This window comes from Chinchilla lanigera, unplaced genomic scaffold (genome assembly GCF_000276665.1).
Source record: "Chinchilla lanigera isolate Chin_1 unplaced genomic scaffold, ChiLan1.0 scaffold00058, whole genome shotgun sequence".
NCBI lineage: Eukaryota > Metazoa > Chordata > Mammalia > Rodentia > Chinchillidae > Chinchilla > Chinchilla lanigera.
Genome location: NW_004955459.1, coordinates 2771451 through 2785534, shown reverse-complemented (window position 1 = coordinate 2785534; position 14084 = coordinate 2771451). Strand labels below are relative to the sequence as shown.

The 14084-nt window shown below is 36.5% G+C and overlaps 1 protein-coding gene across 13 annotated transcripts in view; it reads right to left on the bottom strand.

Moving 5' to 3' along the window:
- Wdr33 (WD repeat domain 33) overlaps nucleotides 1–14084 on the bottom strand; it is a 100912-nt gene that overhangs the window by 55842 nt on the left and 30986 nt on the right. For 9 of the 13 annotated variants that reach the window (XM_013521042.1, XM_005397581.2, XM_005397576.2 and 6 more), the window contains 6 exons: nucleotides 13277–13502; nucleotides 11059–11127; nucleotides 10290–10394; nucleotides 7662–7757; nucleotides 7324–7475; nucleotides 5558–5655 (listed from right to left, as the gene is read on the bottom strand). In XM_013521042.1, coding sequence (XP_013376496.1) covers nucleotides 5558–5655; nucleotides 7324–7475; nucleotides 7662–7757; nucleotides 10290–10394; nucleotides 11059–11127; nucleotides 13277–13480 — 724 coding nt within the window. In that variant the 5' untranslated portion in view covers nucleotides 13481–13502. Of the gene's footprint in view, nucleotides 1–2760; nucleotides 2840–3492; nucleotides 3832–5557; nucleotides 5656–6665; nucleotides 7476–7661; nucleotides 7758–10289; nucleotides 10395–11058; nucleotides 11128–13276; nucleotides 13503–14084 lie in introns of those variants that run through there. The other 4 variants (XM_013521046.1, XM_013521044.1, XM_005397589.2 and 1 more) reach the window with 4 other exon arrangements.

Below are 14084 nucleotides of genomic sequence, written 5' to 3'. Positions count from 1 at the left end.
GTCTCAATATAGTATCTATTTATTATAACCTAGCATACACCTTGCAGTCCCATTTACAGTATGAGCACTTCACTGCAGTTTAATGTTTTTTGTGGTTATAAGTAAGTCATATGTTCAAAATCCACAACCTTTATGGAGAATATTAAAGGAGAATGTTAAGATGAACTGGGATACTTAAATTACCCAGGAATACCAATATTCCTCTCCTCCCCCTAAAATCTTTACTTCATAATTCTGTCAAAACAACTTTTTTTTTTTTTTTTGGTTTTTCTCCAGTACCGGGAACCGAACTCACGACCTTGCACTTGCCAGGCAGGCGCTTTTGCCGCTGAGCTAAATCCCCAGCCCCAAAATTCAATGTTTTTTGGCTTTTTTTTTTTTTTTTTTGAGGTACTGGGGATTGAACTCACGACCTTGCGCTTGCCAGGCAGGTGCTTATGCCACTAAGCTATATCCCCAGCCCTTTGTCAAAACAACTTAAGGAGACACTAATTCTAAGCTAGCATTCTTTTCCTTAAGAGTAGGAAAGGTTTATTAGGGAATAGATATAGTTCCTGAGAGACAGGAGGGGTCCCAAGTGGGTGGCCACCAAGGCCATTTGTCAGGGTAAGTTATACAGTAAAGCCACAATGTAGGTACAAAGTGGGTCAAACTACATCAACCTGTAGCACTGATGGTGAACATTTTACAGACTAAGTACCCAAACTGCAACTGAAAACCCACTTATCTATCACAAAGTGCCCCAATTAAACCTGAATATCTGATGTTCAGCTCCTGGGGTGACTTGACTCACATACTGACAGAGGGCCCTGCATGCCACTAGACACACATATCACAGTTTTGCCACCACCAACCTATAGGATTACACAAATAGCCATTTAGCTAATATTGATCCAATAGGGAAGTGGGGCATGTAGGAAGAGTACAAGACTAACATTGTTAACCCTCGCTTATACCTAGCTTCTGAAACAGGAACATTTTGGGAAGGGATGGGCCCGTGTGTTCTGGTTACCCACTTGGCTATCTGATGCATATCTGCACTTAATGGACGAGGTGGTACTAATTATAGTTCTGCTTATCCCTTATGCAAGTTGGGCCACTGTGACTTTATCTGCCTTCTTCAGATGCACATCCAGCCACAATTCTGGTATCTGTATTTTTCACATACTTGACAGCCTAGTCTCTCTCTGATTGTATATTAATTTCCACCTAACTTACCTCAGGCTAGCATTCTTTTAAACGTAAAAGGAATGGGCTGGAGATATAGTTCAGCAGCACAATGCCTGCCCAGCAAGCACGAGGTTGAGTTCAATTCCCGGTACCAAATAAATAAATAAATTAAATAAACATAAAAGGAAGGGTTGGGTACACAACACAGTGGTAGAGAACTTGCCTAGCATGAACAATGCTTTGGGTTCAATTCTCTGTGTGGGTGTGTACATCACCACATAAAAAAGCAGTTTAATACAGTAGCTAAAAATAAACGTAAGTCAAACATCCTAGGTTCAAATCCTAGCCTTCCCTCTTACATGCTCTATGATCTTTGGCAGGTTTACTAAACTTCTTCATGCCTTAGTTTACACATTTATAAAATAAGGAACAATCAGTATTTATTTCAAAGGAATCAAGTACTTACAAAATTTGTGATACACAGTAAGAGTATATGTTGGGGTCAATGTTAAAATCAAGAAGATAAAACAAATTCAAGCACACTGGAGCTTACGAACTAGATTCTTTCTAAGAATATAAGACCTCAAGGCCGGGCATGGTGGCACATGCCTATAATCCCAGCACAGGAGGCTGAGGCAGGAGGATGGCCATGAGTTCGAGGCCAGCTTGGGCTACAGAGTCAGTTGAAGACCAGTCTGGACTATATAGCCAGACCCTGTCTCAAAGAAAAAAAAAAAATTTATTTATATATATGTATATATATATAGCCTCTCAGTATTCTTATTGATTCCATACTTTCAGCCAGCTAGTGGGAAGTGGTCTACTTCCCCTTCAGTGAAATAAAAATGTAATTCTATCACATGGCCCTTCTTCTATGTTACTAAATTTAAATTTGTGAAAACATTTTACCTATAAAATGTTAAGAAGCATGGGGTAGGGATCATACAATTCCTCTACCTAAATAAGGATATGCTTTTTTTTTTTTTTCCCAGTACCAGGAATCGAACTCACGACCTCGCGCTTGCCAGGCAGGTGCTGTGCCGCTGAGCTAAATCCCTGGCCCCAGGGATATGCTTATTAAATAAATGTACTTCAATGGTGCTATTTCATTTGAGTCAAATGTATAAAATATCAGTAAACCAGATGCTCCTTTACTCTCTCATACTGCTAGTGTTTAAAATGTAATTTTAGCAGGGCATGGTAGTACATGCCAGCAATCACAGTGGAGTATCTCTGTGAGTTCAACGCCAGCCTGAACTGCACAGTAAAACCCTGTCTCAAAAAGACCAAAAAGAAAAAAAAAAAAGTTATTTTAATCCTAGTTCATAAATTAAGTGTCTTAGCTGGGTGTGGTGGTATACACCTACAATGCCAGAACTCAGAAGGCTGAGAGGTAGGATTGCCATGAATTTGAGGCCAGCCTGGGGTACATAGTGAGTTCAAGGTCAGTCTGTATTACATAGCAAGACTTGTCTCCAAAAGAAGATTAAAAAAAATTATGTGACAGGTACTACGTTAGACATGGGGAGTAAAAAAAATATCATGCTAGGAGAAAAAAAGGACAAATGTATATAAACTCTAGTGACTTACTTTTGTAGTGACTGGATACAAACATGGCGCCCTCAATGCTGTGGTTTATTCAATTTCATAAATATCTTGCTTTTTCAACCTATAAATCAACCAATAAATACTTTTGCATAGCAAATCTCCTGACAATAGATCTATGCTCACTTTAAATCTTAGAATACTTTTCTCAAAAATATTAAAAAGCAACTATAAATTCTGTGCTCAAAAGTATGCTATCATTGCTAGCCTTGGTGGTGCACACTTGTAATCTCAGCATTCAGAAGGCTAAAGCAGGAGGATCCCCATGAGTATGAGGCCAGCCTGGGCTCTACAGTGAGTTCAAGACCAGACTATGTAGTGAGACCTTGTCTCAAAAATGAAACAGGTATATTCTCATTGCTTCTGTACAGGAATGCTGTATGCTTAAAGCTGAAGACACAATTGGTATCTACTAGTACTTAATGAGCTGCTGTTTTGGAAATAAACTTTCTTTGCATTCTAAAAAGCAGGACAAGTTGTAGTAAAGTAGATTTCTGATACAAGAAAAGAACATTATGAAAAATTAAAGATGTCTGAAACTAAAAAAGGCAATTATGTGTATACTTATCACTGAAAATATGAGTAGAAGACTAGTTTTTAAGGATGATGTAGAAAAGTATGCAACAAAGAGGACCACATGATCACAAACTCCCTTAATTAAGCATTTTCCCAGATTTTTTAAATAGTTAACCCCTAAACCATGGTATACAACATGAACAAAGCAATGTTGCCTGCCTGTCAGATGCTATAGTCCAGTGATGGCAAACCTTTTAGGGACCAAGTTCCCAAACTTCAACCCAAAACCCACGTATTTATTGCAACATGCCAAACTGCAATTAATAAACCTGAATACTAGTATTTCAGTTTAGAAAAAACCACGGTTATCAGATGTTCTGCTGCTGAAGTGACTTAAAACTACTTCTTGGGTAGTACAATTGATTTAAGATCCTCATATTTGCTTTATTTAAGTACGAAGTTATAACTATATAACAAGTAAAACATTTTTTCATAAAAAAGTAAAAGAAAACCAGGACATAGCTCAGCGGCAGGGTGTGCCTGCAAATGCGAGGTCCAGAGTTTGATTCCCAGTGCCAGGAAGGAACGAAGGAGGGAAAGGAGGGAGGGAGGAAGGGAGGGAGGGAAAGGAAGGAAGGAAGGAAGGAAGGAAGGAAGGAAGGAAGGAAGGAAAGGAGGGAAGGAAAGAAAGAAGGCCAGGGAGGGAGGAAGACAGAGAAATAATTAAGCAGGAATATAAATCCTAAAAGTATATGGAGATTCATTATACTTTTGTGCATGTTTGATATTTCCATGTAAAAATCTAAAATAAAAAGCCCTAATAGAGAAAGCTCAACTCTTAAACTTCTACCAATAGTTATGTAAAATGTTAGTGGAACCTTAGAGTAGGAGTCAAATGGCAAGATTCAGATTCTGGCTCTGAACCTATTTTACTTTGAATGTGTCATACTTTCTCAGTTAGGGTACTCATCCATGAAATAACTCAAACTAGACGGTTTCAATCTCATTCTGAAGCTGTAGGATTATTATGACCTTTATAGTGCATATACTCCCTCAACATAACAGATACTGTGTCCTTATGCTAGCTAATGACACAGACTTGCAGATGAACCCCAAAAAGCAAGTACAAAGCAAGGGATGCATACACAAATGTATTCAAAGGTAATGGAGTATCTCTGAAATACGGGTTAAAATATTCAAGGGTCATTTTCTTGTCTAAAAGTCAACATTATATGCTGCATATAAAGCTCAAATTGTTTTAAGATACTAAGAATTCCACCAAGACAACTACCTCTACTTAAACATAAAGGGAAACAGCTGAATAATTTCCTAACACCGAGTACTTAAGGCATCCATTTTCCCTCCCTGCATTAGTGTCAGAGTTCACAAACTAAAGAATGTGAGACTATCTTCTAGCAAGTAACAGAATTTAGAAGTATGTTTTGTTGTGGTATTGCATATGTACAGTACACACCTAATGTCCTAGAATTCACATAAATGGTGTTGGTTAAAGGTTGGTATTTTTAGCAGCCCCTCTTTATGAAGTCCAATAATCTAATCCACTGATCTACTCCAAGTGGAAAAATGGATTTCTTCTGCAGTGTAGGAATAATTCATAAAGATTCATTTATAATTATAAAACTAATATAAGGAAACAAGTAATCCCTTTCAAACCATATATATGTGCAAAGCAGTATAAATATGGTACACTTAAAAATCCAATTGCTGCCGGGAATATAGTTCAGGACAGCACCTGCCTGGAAAGCTTAAGGTCCTGAGTTCAATTCCCAGTACCAAATAAAATAAAATAAAATAAAGTAAAATCCAACTGTTTTTAGAAATAGAAACACCCAGAAGCACAGCTATTGATACCCCTATTTTATCAGTTAATTTATACTGTAAAAGGACTGCCAAAGGAATGTGACTTATTTAAATAAAATTAGTATTAATGTTGGATATCTTGAGTATAAAACAGGAAAAGGAATATAATCCTAAAAGATGCATAAAGATAAGCATACAATGTGAGAAGGAAAGTTTTGTGTTTAATTCACAGCTGAAAGAATTCAAAGATAATATTATTAGTAAAAAACTACAAAATGATTGTGAACTAGAGAGTGAGTCTGGATGTCTTCAGTAAGTTTGACTGAGGTGGTGTACATGTAAAAAACTGAATGGAGATGTAAGCTGGTATCGTGCTTTTGTGATGATTTCACCACAAATGGATCCCCTATTTAAATATTCCAATCAGTACTGTTAGCACACATACCTCGAAGAATCCTTTCCTCATGGCAACGAAGAAAGTCCCAGATTCTAACAGTGCCGTCATCAGAGCATGTAGCAAATTTATTATCCGTGGGTGAGAAACTGTTACATGAAGACACACAGCAGGGGAAAGAAGTCAGCATTTAACAGATTATCTGTGCTTCTCAGACAGGGAAAAATAAAAACACTATGCTGCATTATAAACAGGAGAGGGAAGTATCCAGTGAAGAAGCCCTTAAAGAGAATGTTGTCAGCTAACGTATGCATCTCATCAAAAGAAGATTTCAACAGTTGTTTCTGTTTCCAATTATCGGTATTCAGAGAACTTTGTGGGTGTATTATTATTTTTAATGCCATCTCTGGTCTTCTTAGTATATGTCCTCTCACACCAGCAAAACAGAGAGCTGCCTTATGTGTAGAAACTAAATGAACTCATTTTCTGCAATATTCCTGCACAGACATTTAAATCACAGACGAATACTGCTCTAAAACTTGTTACCAGTTTCTGCCTCATATACTTCATGGAATGATAAACTGAAAAGCTGGGAGGGTTGGTAGAAGGTCCACCGCTAACCATCCCTTACAATGTTTCTTATTTATTCGAACGGTCTGTGGAAAACTTTCACACCTTCTTCCTGGTAAGTTATCCCATGAACTGCTAGACCTTTAGAGGAAAATTTTAAAATAGGTACTTTCAAACTTGTGTTTAAAGCCAAAGAATCCGCTGTCCAGAGGGAGCCAGTTTTCTTCCTAGTAGTGAAAAACCATCAAGTTTCTCAACGAACCATTAAGAACTCCCTTGACCTTTTAAATTTTATAAGAAAAAACCAACTGTGAAAATGTATGGGCATTACACTAAAATCAAGTCTATATCAAAGGAGAACCATGTATATCCAACCATTTCTGTTGATTCTGAAAATAGAAACAAGTGATTGTAGTGGATAGTGTTTCTATAGAGTCAATTCCTCTCAGAGGTAGGTGGCACAACCTTGAAGAATGCTGCTTAGCTTTATTCTGAGGCTGCAGCAATTCTTCAGGCTCGTTTTCGAAACTTTTCTTTCCAGTTTTACTATATGTATCTTGTTGATATGCAAAGACATACAACTCGCTGAAAATATTTTAACCACTTATTATACATTTGCGTAACTGATGTTAACAGTGAATCAGAAGAAAAGTCCTACAGTCTTCTTGACAAAGATCTGCTTACAGCTGCAAAGCTTGAAGAACCCATTCATTAATCCATAAATGTTTGCCACATCCAGGGAGTTAGCTGTGAGAGTTTTTTAGTCCTATGCTTTCTTTTTGAAGTCGTGGCATAACCAAGCCAACCAGGTCTTCACTTAAGCCTTTTTTCCTTGTATATTGTGTGAATTCTGAAGGTGTTTTCTGTAGGCTTTAGATTTTATTCAGCTGTATAATTAAAGACTGAATTCTTTATTTGGAATAAAATATTCTTGTCTTACACAGTAGATAATAAAAAGGAATAAGGCATACACATTAACCATAAATGAAAAGAGAAAACCAGTGCAAAATGCGGCAGACAATACATCTCTAACATATTGCAAAGGCTGATACCAGGACAACACTACTTCAGAAAGGTGCCAGCAAAATGGTGAATGTGTGAAAACAAAGAAAAATATTGTGTTTACAGGGTGCAGAAAGCTTCCCAGAATCTGACAGAGCCCATGCATCTCTGCACCCAGAATACACTCAGAGAATAATTTAACCATGACAATAGGGACTACAGAAAATGGTATATTGTGTATAAACCTGGCCTCTCTAATCGCCTCCTTATGTGCCTGGAACATCTTGACGTTGTTCATGTTCGACTGCCAGTATTTCACATATCCTCCGTGGTCTGCTGTCAACATCCACATGTCATTATGTGACCAAGTCATGGCCCTCACTGGGCTATCGTGAGCCTGTGAAAACAAAAAAAATTTATAAGGTAATGCTTTAAGGAACATGTCATTAAAGGCTTAGAGGCGCATATATTAACTTACAGCAATAAATTACACAATTGTTGTTTCACAATGGTAATAATATGCCCATTTCTGAGAATCTTTAGAGTATTATAGGATAAACTATCATCTGGTGATTGCTGTTACCTGTAATATTGTTTCAAAATTGAAAGTGAGTCCATTCCACAAGGTGAACTCTCCACTAGAAGCTCCAGTGACTAATCGTCTGCCCTCTGGAGTCCACTGGGGGAGGAGGACAAAAAGGTTACATATAACCACAAATCCTCCAACTTCATTCATTTTGAAAATATTTACACAGTCATTATAATATGCATATACAGTAATTAACATTAAGAAGATGATAGTGACTTTCACTGGAGGGTACCTCAGCTTTCTAAACAAGTATTTTGTTCGAAAAGAACTTATGGGAAGGAACGGAGAAGCAAAAAGGATTAAGATCTGTTATGTACATACACCAACTCACTAAGATGAATAATCATTGTGTACTACAAACATGTACTGACACAAAATTTAAAAGAACGAGGTAACTCATTCTATATACCCCAAATTATTTTAAAATAAAAAGCTTAAAAAAGGAATCTGTATTAATACAATGTAGGAAAAGTTCTAGCACTTAAGTTAATTAACTAAATTAAAAATAATAGGCGCACACACACACAAAAACAAGTACATTATAAGTGCCCACACCTATGCACTGTAAAAAGCATTTCAAAAGAAAACACACAAAAGATCTCGTATTACTTGGCTGTATGGTAGACTAACATAAATAAGGTAGTAACTAAAAAATTCAGAAAGACTGAATTTGGTATCTTACAACTGCTATTCAATTAACGCAGACAGTGTTAAAGTATGTAATTAAAACAAACAAACAGATAACAATACCAACTTAAGGCTATCAAACTTTTCCCACAACTAAATGTACTTAGAAATTATAAGCTCTCCACCATTCATAGTGCCAAGTGATAATTCTTGTGCTGATCTACTATCAAAACAACTTTACACAGTAGAATCATGACCAACACTACACAAATATATTAATGTCATAACTTGCAAACTAAGTCTAAGCTGTGACATGATAACTCAAAACACAATTCACTTTTAAAATTTTCAGTTCCTATAATGGAATACACACTTATTAGAAGGTACAAATATACAAAATACAACAATTCTATTTTCCAAAATGAAAACTGACAAGAAATTGAAAAATACAAGTGTGCATAAGAAAGAGCAAGATGGACTACTTAAAATCAAGTGTTTGTGGTAAATTATACAAGTACATGACAATTACTTTTTATTGATTAGTACATCAGTTTTGATTACTAGGAACAAAAACCTCCTACCTTCCTAGATTCTTTTATCTGCTTTAGATCCCAACCTAGTAAATACTGCAATGAACTAAACTGAACATACAGAACCCAGTTTTTATTTCTTAATACCTCTTGGTTTGGACTGTACTGTAATATAGGCAAATTTTTCCTAAGACCTTACAGTGTGATTCCCAAATGAAAACATTCATTCATCCACTTAAAAAAATAAAGGATGTTCAGATCTTACTCATTCCAAAAAGGTTTTCTATGTTATGCTAATAGTATATTCAAATCCACTGCCCATCATACCTCACTGATCAAATCCCTGATGAAAAAAATTATGCTACATTCTGGTGGGCTCTACTTACACAAAAGTGTTTGTTTACTGGTATATATACTGCCATAGATCTGAGTCAAATAGAAGGCCTAAGACCACCTGTACAATTTCTATGGAGCGCCACCTCCCCCCTGTTTTCTATCACAGAGCTCAAATGTCCAAAGATTCCACAATTTGCTCATTTGCCATTAATGTTTGCCATCACCATCATGCTTCTGTTTGATATTTTTGTTCAGCTGTTATTTGCTCAGCTCTATTCATCAGCCTATACCTCTAAATATTAATAACCAACAAGTACATTTCTAAGAAATGGAATAAAATACAAAATGATTATAAACTACCATCTACATAAATAGTAACTGGATGCTGAGAAGAGATAAGAAAATTTTTCATTACAAAGACCTCCAAATTTTAAAGTTCTGAATCATGTGAATGCATTATTAATTATAAAGGTATATTTTAAAAAATTCAGTGACAGCAGATTGAGTACCTTCCTGGAGCTGACCAGTACACCATAGTTCTTCACCTTTGTTCAGGTATCTTCCTTTCTAGTAACACCTAAGAGCTTATCATTCACCTTCGAATGCTGTCTTCTCACAGTAACAAAAGCATTTCCTACTGAACTAGTCAGTAATTCTTAGACCTGCTACTATATCTACACAAAACTTCAGAGAAAATTCTATGAAAATTTCAACATGAAAACAAATAATTTTCAAGTAATATTTTACTAAACATAGACAAAGGGAATAAATATTTCAAAATAAAATTACCAGTAACAAGCCAATTATTATCCCAAATTTATATTTAAAGTAATTTCTAATTGTTCTTCATCTAATTTCTAATTTGCAAACTAACTCAGAATTGACTTTTCTTTTTTCTTTCTTTTTTTTGATTTTTTTTCCAGTACTGGGAATCGAATTCACGACTTGCGCTTGCCAGGCGGGAGCTGTGCTGCTGAGCTAAATCCCCAGCCCCTCTTTCTTTCTTTTTAAGTAGTATTGGGGATCGAATCCAGGGCCTTGTGCATGCAAGGAAACAGCTCTACCACTGAGCCACATCCCCAGCCCTCAGTATTGATTTTTCTGAAACAATATCCAATAGAATACTTACCCTCACAACAAATACAGGACACTTTACTTTATTTGTTGATGTACGAACAAACTTTGTAGTTACTGCATTCATAGGATTATTCAACATTCCTATAGGTGGGACCAACTGTAACACAAGAAAATTTTTTTTTTAGAGCTCCTGACTACCTTCAGAGCAACAAGCAAGAGAGTGGCAAGGGCATTATCTCAACATCTAAAGGCAAATCCAGAACTAGATAGGATCCCCTCCAAATACTATTGTAACAGATTTACAAGAAAATTGAGATACAGTAAAGTTAAATATCCATTATTACTTAACAACAAAACTAAGTATCACATTAAGGGTCAGATTTCCTTAATCACTCCTCAAAGTCAACACAAACGTTCACAATATGCCTAACTTAAAATTAATTTCTATTACAAGACTTAAATGTAGTTCAATCTTTTGTTGAACACTGCTTTATAACCCATATCAAAAGTTCATTATTAGGGTTGGGGATATAGCTCAGCAGCACAGCACCTGCCTGGCAAGTGCAAGGTCTGAGTTCGATTCCTGAAACCAAAAAAAAAAAAAAAAACAAAACAAAAGAAGAAAAAATGTTCATCATTCAATTAAAAGGAATATTTAAACAGAGACAAAATATAATCCATTGTTCATACTACCCTCTCAGTAATGTTCAACTATAAAAATATAAAAATAAAAGACCATTTTCAACTTGCATTCATATATTTTTAGGCTTAGAGGTCAAAGAAGAGAGATTTTAATAAGGTAGTACATGTTTTATACTTACATCATTATAATAACCTGCATCAGGCTGAATTGCTCGCATATCTCTCTGGTCTCTCTGCCATATTCTATTCTGTTAATATAAGAAAATAGAACAATTAGAAAAAAAAAAAAGAAAAAAAAAAAAAAAGAAAATAGAACAATTAGTGAGTATATGATCTAATTATACTCAACGTGAAAATATTATTAACAAAATATAAGGTCTATAAATAGAAAAACAAGACTTTAAAATGTTAATTTCTAAAACATACAAAATTTTGATTCTCTTAAGGAACTGTCCCCTTTCCTACTGACACTGGTTATAGATTTCTTCCTTAATTTACATACACTAGCCTCATCCATCCAAGATGGTATAGACATGCTCGCTTCAGCAGCACATATACCAAGATGCTTCAGACTCCAATACTTTTTCACAACCACACCTTAATAAAAGGAAACAGACTAGGGAATAGACATACATCCTAATTATTCCAAAACCCTCACCACAAAATGGTTCCTATGTCTTGCCTTTGGGTTTCATAATTCCTCTCAAATTGTATCTCCTAGTTTTCCAAAAGAAAATTCCTGGAAAAGTCTAAATTTGACTCTACTTCTCATTCTCTAATGAGTATTCAAGATACTAATTAGGTGTATGTGCAAATAAAGGTGAACCACAGGCCTAAGGTAACGAAAAGCAGAGAGATTTTCATAGAGGTCAGAGAAGACCCAAACCCAATGAGACAGTAACATTAGTAGGTTAGACAATAAAGAACTCAAAAGGGAAAAACACAGAGGTGAAGGAGCATTAGGCAGACCTTGTCTCACTTATCGCAAGGGTTGCTTCCACCTACAGATAAAGGGGGGGCGGAGCCAGGTGTGTGTGGGTGTGTGTGTGTGTGTGTGTGTGTGTGCGCGCGCGCTGCACTGAGCCATATCCTCCAACCTTTTTTTATTTTTTTAAGAAAAGATCTCACCCAAGGTACTAAATTGCCTAGGCTGGGGTTAAACTGTTACAGTTTGGATCTAGAGGTCACCCCAAAGCCTCATGCGCTCATACGGCTTTTTTGGAGCTGAATCTAGAGTATGTGGTGCTGGGATTAAGGATGTGTGATCAATAAATCAGTCCACTGGTTTGGCATAGTTCTGGCTAGGATTAAAGATGTGAGTGCTATATCGCCCTAAGGCAGGAAGCCTGTGTACAATGTAAGAGACAAAAAGAGTCTTGTCTTGCCCTCTCTGTCTTCCACCATGAACTGTTCTCATCTGCCAAGCCACCCTGCCTTGAAGCCAGCCAATTATGGACTGAGTATGGACCAAATGCGAGCTAAATAAACTTTTTTTCCCTTAACTTTGTGCATCAGGTATTTTGTCTCAGCAACAAGAAAAGTAACTAAGACACTCATGATCCTACTGCCTCAACCTTCCAGAATGCTGGGATTACAGATGTGTGCTGCTATGCCCAATGGTGCCTACTCTTCATTAAATACAGCTCTTAGCACCAAACTACCAGGAGTTCAGATATGGCAACATCCATGCTTTCAGTGCAAATGACACTGAAAATTCAAAACTGCAATTCTAAAACTCTGTGCCTAGTGGGGTGAGATGGGGTATACCTGCAGGAGGCTGAGACAGGCGCTTGAGGCCACCCTGAGCTCTGCAGTGAGTTCAAGGCCAACCTGAACTACATAAGGAGACACTTTGTCTCAAAAAAAAAAATTGTTTTAATCTCTGTTCTCACAGAAATATTGATGTTAGTAATCTCTTACTTCTTACACATTGAATTTATTAAGTGCTTTAAGGCGGGCCTATTGGTTAAAGTACAGTATTTTCTTCTGACTTGTTATGAATTTTTCAAACAAAGCCTATTTTGTTTAAATTTTTATTACTCCATATTTGCCATACATAATAACATTCATCATAGGGAATTTGTACCTCTACCTAATGTGCCTTAATTCTTTCTTTCTTCTCCCTCTCCTCCCTTCAACAGAACAAAGCCTATTTTTAAATTAGAGTCTAATAATTTTCAGAAGGTGATGCAGAATTCAAGAGGAATTAAGAAAGCCAAGGACAAGACACAGTTTAAAAAAATAAGCTGAGATGATCTGAGATGTCCTTAAATTTAAAGTCACTCAATTCATCCTACTAATTCAAGCAATATAAGTATGTTTATTGTCCTACTTTTAGGAAACTTCAAAAAAAAACCCACAAATTTTGTTCATTTTAAGTACATTAATCACACTTACCTCCAAATACTTAATTACAGATGGATTGTAATCTATGGTCTTCCGGTTTACAGCTTTTCTCATCCGTTTCCCATCAAAAGTAAGCTGTTGCATTGCTTGTTGCTGTGCAAAATCAGGTCGCTTATAAAACAACTGTCGAGGCGCTTGGTGTTGGAACCTTGGCATATGGAAAAAACGAGGAGGAGAACCAATTTCCGTGGCCATGGTGATGTTTCCTTCTAGGACACTAAGGCAGGAAAAAGTACTTTCACTACAAAAGTTGGAACACTGCCTGAGAACATTTTATCTTATATTTTACTTTTTGTGTGTGGTCCCGGGGATCAAACCTAGGGTCTTGTGCATGCTAGGCAAGCAGTCTACCAAGAGCAACATCCCAGTCTGTGAGACCTTTTTAGTTTTTCTGTTTTTTTCAGCAAGTTTTCTCTATGTAGCTCATAGTGGCCTTGATCTCACCATCCTCTTGCCTCAACCCTCCTGAGCACTGGGACTGCATGTGTGAATCTGGCTAAAAACATTTTTAAATGAACACCCTTTTTATACTTTCTTCCCTTTTCTAACATGCATTATTTCCAGTTTTCTTTCTTTTTTTTTTTTTTTTGGTACTGGGAATCAAACTCAGGACCTCCTACTTGCCAGGCAGGTGCTGTGCCGCTGCTGCTGAGCTTTATCCCCAGCCCCTATTTCTAGTTTTCAATCAACTTACTTCCCCTGAACTATGAAACTAATGACAATTGGTCTAATCACACATTTTGAAAGGGACTATTTCACAGAGAAAGCGTTAATATTCACTTGCTGTAAAATTTAGCCT